General features: G+C 47.1%; 1 protein-coding gene across 1 annotated transcript in view; it reads right to left on the bottom strand.

Moving 5' to 3' along the window:
• Hydin (HYDIN axonemal central pair apparatus protein) overlaps positions 1 to 14,800 on the bottom strand; it is a 351,132-nt gene that overhangs the window by 3,996 nt on the left and 332,336 nt on the right. The window contains exons 78-85 of the mRNA XM_032887538.1: positions 13,649 to 13,847; positions 12,298 to 12,456; positions 9,993 to 10,270; positions 7,527 to 7,746; positions 6,271 to 6,483; positions 4,875 to 5,038; positions 3,945 to 4,095; positions 2,055 to 2,285 (exon numbers count right to left, since the gene is read on the bottom strand). Coding sequence (XP_032743429.1) covers positions 2,055 to 2,285; positions 3,945 to 4,095; positions 4,875 to 5,038; positions 6,271 to 6,483; positions 7,527 to 7,746; positions 9,993 to 10,270; positions 12,298 to 12,456; positions 13,649 to 13,847 — 1,615 coding nt within the window. The remainder of the gene's footprint in view (positions 1 to 2,054; positions 2,286 to 3,944; positions 4,096 to 4,874; positions 5,039 to 6,270; positions 6,484 to 7,526; positions 7,747 to 9,992; positions 10,271 to 12,297; positions 12,457 to 13,648; positions 13,848 to 14,800) is intronic.

Here is a 14,800-nt window from a genome sequence, read left to right as displayed (position 1 = left end):
CATTAACACTGAGAGCCAGAGAACCCCGCTCACCCCTGAACTGAGGTGATCCACGTAACCTGGAAAACTTGGTGGGGTAGTCTGTCAGGGGCGGTGGGAGCTGGAGGGCTGGTTTCAGTTTAACTCTGAGGTGTTGTCATAGGATTAGCCTAGGTGGGGCAGTAGAGAACATTTGACTGCTCAGACCGAGAACCTGCACTGGCCAAGTGCTGCAGCAAAAATAGGAAGATCGTGAGAATTGACCAATGGCTGAATCCTACTTCTGAAACAGCCTGGCTTGGAGAGAAATCTCTGAGTAGAGCTTACTTGATCACACCAAAGACACAGGAGACAAAGGGCAGATTAAATTCCATTGACAATGGGCAGGAGTGCAGAGAAAACTAACCTGGATTCTGGAGGCAAAGGAAGGGCTGGAGTAGTGAAGGGGCAGGCAGAGTTGGCCAAGGGGTGAGGGGAGGAGGTTAGAGTGGGGATTTCAATAACATTTAGACGGTGAGTTTTGGAATGATAAACTGATAGGAAAGCCCACGTTCTCCTGGTTCATATACTCCTAACCTCAGTCTGTGTGCCTCTCCAGAACACTCTGAATAAGCAAGTACAGCAACAAGTGTATAAGCATGCATATGTGTGTGTGTACATGTGTGCGCATATAAACATGTGTGTTACATGCATGTATGTGTGGGCACATGTACATATGTGTGTATACATGTATTTATGTGTGTATGTGTGCACACAAATATGTGTGTGGTGCATGTGTATGTGTGTGGGTATGTGTATATATGTATTGTGTATACACATGTATGCATATAGATATGTGTGTGTGGTGCATGTGTATGTGTGTGGGTATGTATGTATATTTATGTGTGCTTATATGTATATGGACGTGTATATGTATAAGCATATGTATGTCTATTTATATGTGTGTGTGTGTTTGTGTGTGTAGGATGGTGTCATTATGCAGCAAGGTGTGTCCAGGATAAGGCATAGCCTATCATTGGATGAGAAGGAAGGGTAGGCAGGGAAAAGTCTAAAGAGAGAAATCAAGATGGAGACGACAGAGCAGGCTGACCCAGATTCGGGCGGACTAGGTCAATTCTGCCATGTCTAGGTGGGCGGTGTCTATCTTTATTAGTTGGCAGTGAATTTATTCTGTGGATTTATTGTAGATTGAGAATTTGGGTTCTAGTTTATTAAGTCTTGATTTTACTGCGTATCTGGGACCAGAGTTCCTGGCTGGCCAGGGCTGGTCAGGGTGACTAGCAATGGGAACAGAGAGATCGCTGGGGCTAGGAGACAGCTAGGCTTATGTGGAAGCAGCTGCAGCTGAGATACATTAAGGTTAGTTCTATATGGCCCTATGGTGCCAGAACTAACACCAGGGAGCGACCACTTGGGTCCGAGAGTACCAGGGGGCCACATGAAGCAGTCACGAGTGGGAACTGGTCATGCCCCTTTTTTATTTTTACTGTAACATGTATGTGTGTGTTTTTTCTCCTGATACTTTTCACACCTTGCTTTCCTTCCTTTGCACACTAAGATCCATGCCTCTTTGTGTGTGTGTGTGTGTGTGTGTGTGTGTGCTGGGGATCAAACCCAGGAGACCCCCTACATGCTGGGCAAGTGCTCAGTCACTAATGTACACTTCTCTGTTCTTTTTTTTTTTTTTTTTTTTTTTGTTTTTTTTTCGGAGCTGGGGACCGAACCCAGGGCCTTATGCTTCCTAGCTCTACCACTGAGCTAAATCCCCAACCCCTCTGTGCTACTTTTTATAATTAGCAAAAAGATGCTTTCTCTTTAGTCCAAACAAGGCGAACAATCAGTAGACAAAAGTCATTATACAGAAGTCCATTGTACCTGTCCACATCAAAGTCAAGGGTCCCTACTTCACGTTAGTTGCAGAAGAAAGAAATACAAAGTTGCTTGTCCCTTGTCATTCTTCTTGCCCTCTACCAGGGCTGGCCCACACTCAAACTATGCAGAACATAGACCCAAAGGCCCCATGGGTAGAGGTCACTGTCATAGCCCTTAAGGGTCGCCTGGCAGCCAGGGCCTACCTCAGAGTTTGGAGGTACAGCAAACTGGGAAGGGAGGCTGATGTCATTCAACTTGCACTCTGTTGAGAAGGTCACCGAATAAGGCAGGGGGTTCTCCAACTTGATGGAGGCTGATACGCTCTGGCGGACTGGGCTTGTCATCTGGATGGATTTTATGATGCCAGAAGGGGTGACCCTGAAACTCACAGTGTAGTACAAGAACTCGTTGGTCACCTCGTTCCTGAAGATCACCTGTGTTCACAGAGCGAGTAGGAAGAAGCAGGGGAGAGGAGAGGTTAGCCCAGGATCCTCTGTCCATACTCTCCTGCTGTCTGGAAGTCTTGCTGGGAACATGAGGTAAGGTAATGGGGTGGCATGACCTGCTGGTCTAATCCCTGCTAGGCAGCCTTTCTCTGTAGGGGCTGTAGTCTGGCTTTTTTTTTTTTTTTTCAGGTGAGAGATGATTTAAGAATCTTGGTTTGCTTCAGAAGACACTTTAGAGCGGCTTGGCTCATTGTCAGCGTTTTGCTAGTGGGGGCAGCTAGGCAACCTTAGACAAGCAAGACCTCAGACCTTCAAGCTGAGGTGGGCCTCATGCCTAGTGCTGTTGCTGCCAGAGTTGTTAGCGAGAATGACGACAATGACAGACAGCATCTAATGCTTGCTGGGGGATTAGTATTTGCTAGGCTACACGATCCCACAATGCATCTGCAGTGACATCACCCTTTACGGATGGGGGAATGGAAGTGTGGCAAAGCTCGGTGTCTTGTCCAAGGTCACGTGCAGAGAGAAGTTTCCTGCATGGGGAGACTTCAGAGCTCTAAGCAGCCCTCTCTCCCCAGGGCTGATTCTGGTCATCTGTCAAGAATTCTTTTCCCCGGAGAAAGGGGAAGTTGGCCCTGTGTGCTTGTCAGTCATTCGTAAATAAACTCCAAACACATTTCTTTGGAGACAGGGTCTCATGTAGGTCAGGCTAGTACCCAAATCCAGAGGCAGGCCTCGAATGATGAATCCTTCTACCTCTACCTCCTAAGTGCCGGGATTTCAGGTATGTGACACCATGCCTGGATTTTATGCAGTTGATTTTGTAGCGTCTACTCAAGGTTTTGTTCTTTTTAATACACTGGATCAGATGATTAATCTTATTATTACTAGGTGGCAATTTTATTTATACAGCCTGGCTTTTCCATACATTCTTTTAAAGACCTCGTCTAAGTGTATACTTTAAGATCTTTCTCGGGATGAGAGATGGCTCAGTGGTTAAGAGCACTGACTGCTCTTCCAGAGGTCCTGAGTTCAAATCCCAGCAACCACATGGTGGCTCACAACCATCTGTTAATGGGATCCGATGCCCTCTTCTGGTGTGTCTGAAGACAGCTACAGTGTACTTATATAGAATAAATAAATAAATAAATAAATAAATAAATAAATAAATCTTAAAAAAAAAGAGTAGGATGCAGAAAAATAGATCTTTCTCTTTGTGATTCCATCACTAATAATAGCTTCAAAAACTACCTGTAAACAAACAAACAAACAAACAAACAAACAAACACCACTCAAGCCTCCAGGCCTGACTTCTGTGAGCTGTGAATCCACACACACACTTCCCTGCCTCAAAGCACTTATCCCATTTGAAAGTTACGCACTGATAGAATGAATGTCTCTCTCCTCTACTAGACTGTGCTTCTTGAGAACAGAGACTGTGCCCGGCTTCAGCCATTGCTGTGTTACTGGCACAGAACATGGCTGCGTGCTCAGTGGATACCTAAACAAATGAGTGGATTAGGCAGCATAGCATAGTCACCACTCTGGGCCACAGGAACAGCGCCTGGAGGTTAGCATCTGCTCTTCTCTAACACCCCAGTGCCAAGCTTCCGGGGCTCGGGGGAGGCACCTTTGATATGGCAGTACCTTTGCCGTGTACAGTCCCTCCTTGTAGGCAAAGAAGTTCAGCTTGTAGTCTTTCTTGGAGCCAGACAGAACATCAATGTAGTCAAGGCCCTTCAGAGTGACACTTAGGTCTGGCTTCTCTGGTTTCAACATTTCCACAATGACTCGGAATCTGGAGCCGTACCAGAGAGGAGAGAGGTGATGAGAAATGACACGAGACACCGAGAGACAGTGAGACTGTCCAAAGGTGGGAAGGAAAGGGGCTGGGCCTACTTTTGCTTCCATGAAGACTGTTTGGGTCTGTGGCTCTCATCTTTGCTCTGTCACTGAGAACGACAGCAGCTGCCATTTATCGAGCCAGGTACCCAGGAGTCCCTCTTTATGGTATTTACAGATATTCAGCGGACACAATGTCTAGAGGAGGTTTGCTTCACTAACGCCTCTGTTTTAAGGAAGAGGAAAGAGAGGCCCAAGGAAGGAGGATGACATGTGTAGCTAACTCGCAAAACCAGGATGCAGACTTAGACCTGAGCTTTCGTCTACTATGCCAAGCAGGTGGCCTCCAGGGAGATGCGCTTCTAGTCTCTTCTCATTGGAAGGGAAGGACGAGGCTACTTGATCTCTCCTTTCTATCTCCTACTGCAAGCACAATATCTCCTCTGGCTGGTAGCTCAGGCTATAAGACACTCAACAACAACAAAGGTGTTGACCGTTAGGACCATCAGAACCATTGTTTATTGGGCATTTATTTTGTGTGAGGCAGTGCTCAAGGGTCTATAACATGTAGGATCTGTAAGAATCAACACTGAGCAAGAAGACAGAGACATGAGACACTTGGCTATGTTGAGGACTGTGTCTCTGACGATCTCTGTAGGTGAAGGACCAAGCTGGATGGTGGAAGCCATTCCTCCCCTCCCCCCCCCGCACCCACTGCTCATCCTACACCCTCACCTCTGGGGCTTGTTCAGCCAGTTGCTGATGGGCAGGAGCTCAGTATAGGGAGTCTTACATGGAACCTCACGGTAGATATTGGCAACAGCTTTGGGGAGTTCGGCAGTCCCATGCAGGGCATATAGCCAGCCAGTCCCATCCGGGAGTGGGAAAAATAGAGTGCCCTTGGAAGAAACGACAAATAAGAATGACATAGTAGACCCTTTATTCACAGACATCTACCTGACCTGGAGGGGGCAAGAAAACCTAACACTTATACTTTAAATTTTTTTTTTAACTTTTGGTATGTATGTGGTGTGTGTGTGTGTGTGTGTGTGTGTGTGTGTGTGTGCGCGCGCGCGCGCGTGCATGTGTTGTACACATAGATATGTAGATGACTGCACCTGTGTGTAACCATGGGAGTCCAGAGGAGACACTGAGGGTCTTCCTTTATTGCTTTCCATGTTATTCCTTTAAGACAGGGTCTCTCACAGAAACAGAAGCTCACTGTATTGGACACATAGTGAAGACTGAAGAGAATACCATTTGCTTCTAAGTGTGAAGACTAGCTGCTTTCCTTTTCTGAATTTTAAAATTAGGTTTTATAAGAATTTATTTTTATTTTCATGTTTGTGTGTGGGTGTGTGCATAGGAGCGTAGGGCTTATGGAGGCCAGAGAGGGCACTGGATTCCCCTGAAACTGGAATTACAGATGGTTGTGAGCCACTCAACATAGGTATTGGGAACTGAGCTCAGGTCCTCTGTAAGATAGCAAGTACTCTTAACTGTTGAGCTGTCTCTCCAGTCCTTAAATTATACTTTCATTCATTTGTTCATTCATTCATTCATTCATTCATCCATTCCTTCCTTCCTTCCTTCATTCATTCATTCAGTATGTATGTATGTATGTATGTATGTATGTATGTATGTATGTAGTTCTGTGTGTGTGTGCACAAGTGTGTGTGTGCACACATATGGCACTGCATGTATGGAAATCAGAGGACAACTTACAAAAGTCAGGTCTTGGGGATTGAACCTTGGTGGTAAGTCTTGGTGGTAGGCACATTTACCAGCTAAGCCAGCTCACTGGCCCTCTTCTGACTTTTATTACAGCTACCATCATGCCACTGATGCACTTAAACTGAGTACGAATTGCTCGGTGTCTAGTCCTAGGGCTTCATTTCAGAGCCATGCCTCAGGATTCTAAGATTCTAACATAGGCAAAGGGGTGAAGCTACTGCCTGCCAACTGTCATGGCTCCCCATTGTCCGAGATGATCATCATCCCATGATCTGGATACCCATTCCTTATTTGGGCATTCTTTTAACTCTGAGCTCTAATATGGTCTTCTAGCCATTGCCCACCCAGCTCCTTGCTTCTTCTATGCTAGAAAGCAGGCAGCGAGACCTCAGTTTACCTGGTGCTTGCGGTTCTCCAGGTTCATGGTTCGGGGCTTGTAGGTGATCTCGTAGGGCTTGTTTTGCTGATGGGCCTCCAAGGTGATGAACTCGGGCCCCTCCCAGTGCTCACCCTCAAAGATGGGGTGCAGGTTCCAGGTCTGGTTGGAACGGTTTGAGAGCAGGATAGTCTGCGTGTGCCTGGAGCGCACTTGGCAGTTGAAATTCACCACCTGGAGGAAGCAGGAAAGTCGCCTTCACTGTCTACAGGGTCCAGAGCTACAGTGTGTGTGTGTGTGTGTGTGTAGAGGTTTTAAGTGTTTCCCATAGTAAATTCTAATAGACAATCTCCCTCCCCACCCCATTCAGTCAAAAATATTTACTAGGCATTTCATTTATTTCAGAAGTTGCATGAATTTCCCTGCAAATGTCCTGGCTTCCCTTTTCCTGACAGCTACACACAACTGCACTGTGTGGTGGTTACACACACGCTGTCAGTCAAATCCTTTCGGTACAGGGATGAGGACCTGAGTTCAACCTAGCCTCCAGGTGTGCCCAGTGTGACAGGTCACGTGTCTGGGACTCCAGCACAGCGGAGCCCTTGAAGCCCCTTGGCCAGTAGCCAGCCCAGCTGAACTCATGGGCTGTGTCACAGTCACCTCCTGCTCTCCCCTGTGCCAGCGATGCCATCCAAACCACCGTCTTGTCTCCCCTCATCTAAGGAAAGTGTTTCTAATTGGTCTCTCTTCTGCAGATGCCTGCCAACATCTGGTTTGATTCCACTGATGTACAAATCAAACAGTGTCATCCCTGCACTCAAGACTCAAGTTCCTCCTGCCCCACAAGAAGGATAAGGATGCTCCTATAGCAAGCACCCATTGGCTGGGCTGTGCTCCAGTCGCTGCACACAGTTCTTATAACAGAGTTTGATCTAGATGGCCTCCTTGATGATATAATGCTTGAATCAGAAGTTGAAGAAAGGGGGTTGGGGATTTAGCTCAGTGGTAGAGCGCTTGCCTAGGAAGTGCAAGACCCTGGGTTCGGTCCCCAGCTCCAAAAAAAAGAACAACAACAACAACAAAAAAGAAGTTGAAGAAAGAACATGGACTAAGTAAACCAAGAGGGAAGAGAGATTATTCAAGTAGTGGGTATGGCCTATGCAAAGTCCCTGTGGTAGGGAGGAGCAGGGCTCAAGGCTTGATGTGGGTGTTGAGGACTGAATTCTCTTGTTGGGCTTACTCCTGCTTTTGGCCCACTTCAGGCAATGCCTACTTGCCTCTTTTGCTAAAGGTGGTCCCACGCAGATTCCAGACAGGGTGAGGCACAGAGGACTTCCTCCTTGGATGAAGCAGAGAATGTTTTTATAGAGACTCTCCTTCCCTATCTCGGTGGGGTGGTAGGTTACTTCTAGAGCAATCTCTGTGCCTGAGGTGATGTAACCTTCTTCAGGGCTAATGGCGAAGTGGGGCTTGAGCTTCTTGACATCCCATTTAAACCTTTTGTTTCAAGGAAAAAGAAGACAAGAGCGATAGTGTGTTAGTATTCCAAGGGTATGCAAAAACCAAACCAAACCAAACCAAACAACCAACCAAACAAAAACTAACAGAAAACAAAACAAAAACAAGAACAAAACTTCACCTGGACTTTTGACAACACAGCCCCTGTTTGACTTCTCCCTAGGATGTTGGAGGAGGCAGCTCTGCCAGAGGAGAGGTGGGTTAGGGACCATGAGCCCAGATCACTCTCTGGGTAAGGGTTTTCTGCTCAGAGTTGAACGGGGTTGTACTGGCTGGTTTTGTGTGTCAATTTTACACAAGCTGGAGTTATCACAGAGAAAGGAGCCTCCCTTGAGGAAAAGCCTCTGTGAAATCCAGCTGTAAGACATTTTCTTAACTAGTGATTAAGGGTGGGAGGACCCATTGTGAGTGGTGCCATCCCTGGGCTGGTAGTCTTGGGTTCTATACGACAGCAAGCTGAGCAAGCCAGGGGAAAACAAGCCAGTAAGCAGCATCCCTCCATGGCCTCTGCATCAGCTCCTGCTTCCTGACCTGTGTGAGTTCCTGTCCTGCCTTCCTTTGGTGATGAACAGCCATGTGGAAGTGTAAGCTGAATAAACCCTTTCCTCCCCAACTTGCCTCTTGGTCATGATGTTTGTGCAGGAATAGAAACCCTGACTAAGACATGGGGTGAGAAGTGGCTGCATGTATCATCCATGAATGACAAGCTAGGGAATGTATGTATGAACACAGACGTGTGTGTTCCCAGATGGTATAGCTAACATGTGGCTGGTCTTTGAGGATGATAGCCTTGATCATGACTTTGTGTTGCCTGTTTACATCCAGGGGGATGGTGACAAGCCCTTCATGAGAGAGTTATGCCTGTTCTTGGTGGCATGGGATCTTGATGGCTCCATGGGGACATCCCTGTGGTTAGGCCCTTGGTAAGGGCACACGGCAGAGGATTATTGGTACATACTAGGATTTTCAAAACATGGCTACCATATCATATCCCCCTTGGTGCCATAACACTGAGTCTGTATGGTGAGGAGCCCTGGGGTGTGTAATGGGTATCCTGGACAGTCATGTTGAAATCATGAGCAGCAAGAGGAAAGACCTGGGTTCTGGTCCTGTCTTATTTCTTGGTTGTAGTATTTCTGAGCCTCTTCTGTGAAGATCTCACTACATCCGGGAAGTGAGGGAGCTAAATCACCTCTCCTAGAGATGGGGTTGGTTCCCTGTGAGCCTGCCCAGCCTTGTACCCATGCTTCCTTGTTGCTACATGTGTGATTTGGGGGGAAAGTTACTCAATGAGTTTTAATGTACTTTTTATTTTTAGTTTTTAATTTTCTTTTTTTTAAAAAAAAGTTTATTTATTTTAGTTATTTATATGAGTACACACCAGAAGAGGGCATCAGATCCCATTACAGATGGTTGTGAGCCACCGTGTGGTTGCTGGGAATTGAACTCAGGACCTCTGAAGGAGCAGTCAGTGCTCTTAACCACTGAGCCATCTCTCCAGCCCCTACTCTATCTTATATACTGCATTTATACTAAAACAGATTGAGAATTGTCTTACTGGTATTTTTTTCTAATTCTATCTGATAGGAATGATACCTGGGGAGTACACTTTGTCCACATTTTCCCTCTTTTTCTCTCCTTCCCCATCTCTCCCTCCCGCATGCCTCCTTCTCTTTTTCTCTTTCCTTTTTTTTTTTAAAATGATGCTTAGAATTAAACTCAGGGCCTTGCACATGCTACCCAATTGCTCTACCACTGAGTTACATCCCCAGCAGCCCCCATCCCCTTTAACAAGGTTTCATATAGTCCAGACTGACCTGGCCTTAGACATAGAGAACTAGAGCTGCCTTGAACTCTTAATCCCTCTGCTTCCACTTTCCAGGCCTCAAGCACTTGAATTATATAACCCACTATGCTTGGCCTTAGTTCTTTTTATTTTTTATTTATTTAAAGATAGGGCATCACTATGCATTTTAAAATCCTCCTGCCTCAGTATCTCAATCACAGAGATTATATCATAGTATTAGTTGTTCAGTAGAGTTACTGCTGAAATCAAGTTGGATGAACTGTGTGGTGCGCATACACTGGGCATGCACCAATATTCTCTTTTCTGCCACCATGGCAGTAGCTGACACTGTGGTTGTTTCATTTGAGGCGAGGAACAAAACTCAGAGATGCGGCTGTCTGCTACGGCATCTGGTGGGAGACACTGCTGCCCGTCCTACCTTGCACCCACATCGCCTGTGTTCATCATGAGAATGCGTCGTGTGGCTTGTGTCTGATACACAACAGGGCCGAAGGGAAGATGTTCTTGGTCCAGGGAAATCTCCAGGGCCTGACAACAGCCACTGAGGAGGAAGAGGGGACGCAGTAGCCCCATCCATTCCATGAAGACTTCCTCAGAGAAAGGAGGGACTCGCTTCTTGGGGGCAAAGGTAACCTCTAGTTTACAGACTTCCTTAGGCTTCATGGTGATACTGTGGAAGGGCTCCAAGGTGATGACCTGCTTAGAAGGATAAACGGCTCAGAAGCTGACAACAAGGAAGGCTTCGGACCTCAGCACCGTGAGGCCTTGCTGCTGGGACTCTCAGCCCAGGGATTAACTCTCTTATGTCATCAGCTGGGCCATCTTTGATAAATGGCTCATACCATCCCCTTGATTTGCTCCTCAGTGAAGGGCAAGGTCATGTGTATCCAACAAACGTTAATTTCCTGTCCTGTCCCATTTTTCAACTCCTCGTGGGCATTTAATTCCTCCTTCCTCCTCCGTGGGAGACAAAACAGCAGCAGGAAACATGAAACAAGAAACATCAATCCAGTCTCAAGAAGTGCTCTCTGGTGGAAGCGCAGCAGGTTAAGGGAATTAAGCCAGAAAGACAAGAATCATACTTCCTCTCATATGCATGCATGTATGCATGTATGTATGTATGTATGTATGTATGTATGTATGTATGTATGTATGTATGTGTTTTATAAAAAGATAGGGGGAGAAGGAATATGTTTGGTGGATGTGTAGTCAGGTGTGGGGGTAGGGGGTGCCTCCACGGACCTCAGCACCCCCTTCCCCCTGAGGGACCAGCCATGCGACAGTATATTGTAGAATAGAGTTTATTCAGGGTGCTTGGGGAGGGGAGTTGAGAGGGCAGGAGAGAGAGAGAGAGAGAGAGAGAGAGAGAGAGAGAGAGAGAGAGGGATAGGCTGGCACAGGGAGGGGGGAGGGGAATGGAGATGGGGGAAGGGGTGAGAGGACAGAGCAGAGCTGGAGCGAGAAGGCAAGAGCAAGAGAGAGTGGGGGCAAGCAGCTCCTTTTATAGTGTCAGGCATCCCTGGCTGTTGCCAGGTAACTGTGGGGGCAGAGCTTAGACAGAATGTTAACAGTATGTATGTATGTATGTATGTATGTATGTATGTATGTATGTATGCATGCATGTATGTATATACATGCCATACCAGGAGCAGGAGGCCATAAGGTAGAGGTCTAAGGAGTGGGAATAGGGAATGAGGCAGGATAATGGGAAGAAAGAAATGCAAAATATTGCATGCCTTTCCTCATATGTTGGATTAGATTTAACATGTAAGACACACATATGTACACATACTCATGAGAAGAAAGAGGAGGGAGACTCTCTGGGGAGAGGATGGGGAGCAGCAGGAGTGGATGAATGGGGACAGAAGAGGGCAGCTGGGGATGGGGAGGTAAGAACAAGGTGCAGTCTCATACACACATACGTTTGTGTAAAAATGTCATAGTGAAACCATTATTTTGTTTGCTAGTGAGAAATACGAATGATAAAGAGGAAGTACCGGGACTCAGAAAACTGACCCCACGGCTTGCCCAGGCTGCCTGACTTAGTGTCTCTTGGTCGACCCACAACCTACATTTTCTAAAGTTGGGAACTCGTGTATCCCAAAGCTCTGGAGCCACTACATACATTCCTGTCTGGCGTCCTCTTTCCTCTTAGTCCTGGTAAGGAGACACCCAAACCTGTGTAAGGAAGCCAGTTCTTTCAGTGTCCTTCCCGTGCTCCTGAATAGGGAGCAGTCTGCAGGAACGCACTAAGGCTGAAGGGAGTGAGCTGAAGGGCGGAGGAGAACACGGAACATTTCCTGAATGTGATGACTTTGGGAGTTAGCCTTAGCTAATGGCTCCAGACAGGTCACTGTAACAGCTCTGGTTACTCTCTAAGGGGGCATCTGAGGGTAAAGTTGATGGACAGAGCACGCGTATGCACATCAAATGCAAAACTCTTCCCACCCCTGGTAAGGAGACCAAGCAAGCAAGCACTCATGGTCGGACAGTTAAGAGCCCTGACCCTCTGGGACTGAGGATTTTCATTTTAGATTGATGAGAAAAGGGGAAAAGGGAGTTTTCCTCCTTGTCTGTGTGAAATGGTCAGCAAAGCGAAGTCCCAGTTTCTTGGGTTTCTTGCTCTGGTTAGCCAGTTTTTCTGCATCCTGCAGACCCCCTCCCTTTCCCTTGGCCCCCCTTCCCCTCCCCTGCCTCCCCTCCCCCCAATTCCACACACTGACCTTGGCTTCCTGGAGCTCTGGAATGGAGAACATGATTGAGTGATTAAAGGTGAGCTGGGCAAGGCTATTGTTGACGAGGGAAACTGTTTTCTTTACGACCTGCCCTGGCAGGACAGCTCCCAACTTTACAATCCTGTTGGCTGGATCTAGGATTAAAAGCTGTGTGATGGGAAAAAGAGGAGGAAGGTCAAGCTTGTCAGTGGGAAATAAGTGTGGTGACTGTGCCCCAAGGAGCAGGGGCAGCTCCCTCGCTCGGTGACCTAACTGCTTCAGGTTAGACACACCTTCAGTTCACCACTAGTTTCCACCAGCCCTAAAGACAGGAACACTGGAAACTCTGAAACCCGCAGAAGAGATTTCCCCTCTCTGAAGCAGCTTAGACACGAACACACACACACACACACACACACACACACACACACACACACACACACACACTTTCTTTTGTTCTCTGACTATAAAAGCTCATGGGACCTCTTGGGCTATGGACCATGTCACTCAGGGTAACCCAAATCTCGTTACCAACCCTTAGTCACTCATATTTGGTCCACAATGGATTATCTTTAATTCTCTTTGGAGCAAGAGCCGTGCTTTCTGTTGGCAAGACACAAAAGGTGGCCACTCACCACCAACCCCCGCCTTGCTCACTTGTTAGACTATCTTAGGCATTCTTCAGAATCTTGGATTTCCTTTTTTGTCAAACCTTCTGTTATAATGCAAATACTGCCACCAGACAAATAACAGATGTAGTTATCAGGTACCCGGAAGATCCGGTGACTATCAGGACAGGACCATTTTCTATAGATCTGGGTCACCTGGCAGGGAAAGTTCCTGGATAATCCCGGGACCCAGAGCTGGCTGAGAATGTTCACCACCGAGGGTGAGAGGTATGGATGGTTCACAGCTGAACCCTATGTCTGAATAGGACAGGCTCTCAAGTGAAACGCTGTATCCAAGAAGATGTAGAACATTTCTTCAGTGCTTGCAGTTGTCTGAGTCCACAACCCAGGGAATCTGGTTCTGAGTAAGAGCCAGGATTCACTTGAGCCCAGTTTAAAAATTCCTTTCTACTTGGTATGATTAAGGGACCTTATCTTGGCAGGGCCGGATATGGGATGGGAACAGTCCTTGGAGCAGAGAGGAGGAGGCTGGGGAAAAGCACAGTGGCTCTAGTGGGTGAGAGTCTGGGAAGAGGAAGGAGGAAGGCTCTGAAGCCCCGCCTACTGTTGGGAAGAGGGAGGAGGGTTCTGAAGCCCCGCCTACTGTTGGGAAGAGGGAGGAGGGTTCTGAAGCCCCGCCTACTGTTGGGAAGAGGGAGGAGGGTCCTGAAGCCCTGCCCACTGTCTCCTACCTTCATTTCTGTGCCTTTCCCTTTGATCTCCACTGTCTGTTGAGAGAGCCCGTTGATTTCAAAGGGGATGAGTTCTCGGTAGTTGATAGCTTCCCGGGGGTAAAAGGTGATTGGGATCTCCAGTGTCTTCCCTGGCTTTATCACATCCACACTGAAGTTCACCTCGACGTGTGGGGTGTTGGTGTATAAACAATCTAGGCTGAGGAAGACCAAGAGGGATGAGTGTAAGCATCAAGAATTGATGGGTCTCCAGTGCTTCCGGGCTGGAAGGTGACGGCAGTGATGACCAGAGCATGTTCTTCTAGGTGCAACCAAGTAGCTCAGCCTAGGTAAGGCACGGCCTGAGATGGAGGCGGGAGCAGGTCCCAGATCCAAAGGCTCGTGCTTGCGCTTCGCTGATGCTCGGTTTCCTGAGATTGCCTCTCAAGTTCTGCACCCTTTTGTAGGGGTGCGTCAAAGGTACTGTGCTCAGTGGAGTGCAGCGTGTGTTCCAGAGTTGGGGGGACAGGAGTCTGGATCAAGATCTGCCAATAACTAGCCGTGTGACCTGGGACAATGTGCTCAGGCCATTTGGATCTTGTCCCCTTATCTGTAAAATGGGGTTAGTGGCAACTGCTTCGTAGGGCTGATACAGGGATTAAATGAGATAAAGTCAAGTAAGTACTTTAAAAAATACTTATTTTATTTAAATAATTTTAAAAAGGATTTGCTTTATTTTCATTTTTATTTGGATAAATGTCATGACTGTCTGTTTATGTATGTACTGTGTAGGCCTGGTGCCCTTGGAGGTCAGAGGAAAGATCATCTCCACCCCACCCCACCCCACAGGTAGGAAGACACCTATATTTTCTAGTGAAATTTCCCTGGTCTTCCTGATGTGTATTTTGAGAAGGAGCCCAGCTAAATGGATGCACAGAGCTCAAGGCCTTAAGTGGACTGAAATGATATCAAATTGTGAAAGACTATAGGTAGATAAGGGTAAAACATTCATTTTTATTTTATACACTTGAATGCTTGCCTACATGTATGTATGCATGTCATGTCCATGCCAGAGGTCAGAAGAGGGTGCTAGATCCCCTGGAACTGGAATTATAGATTGTCGTGAGCCACAATGTGGGTGCTGGGAATGGAAGGTGGGTTCTTCGCAAGAGC

Source organism: Rattus rattus, chromosome 17 (genome assembly GCF_011064425.1).
Source record: "Rattus rattus isolate New Zealand chromosome 17, Rrattus_CSIRO_v1, whole genome shotgun sequence".
NCBI lineage: Eukaryota > Metazoa > Chordata > Mammalia > Rodentia > Muridae > Rattus > Rattus rattus.
This window is presented reverse-complemented; position numbering and strand designations above follow the sequence as displayed.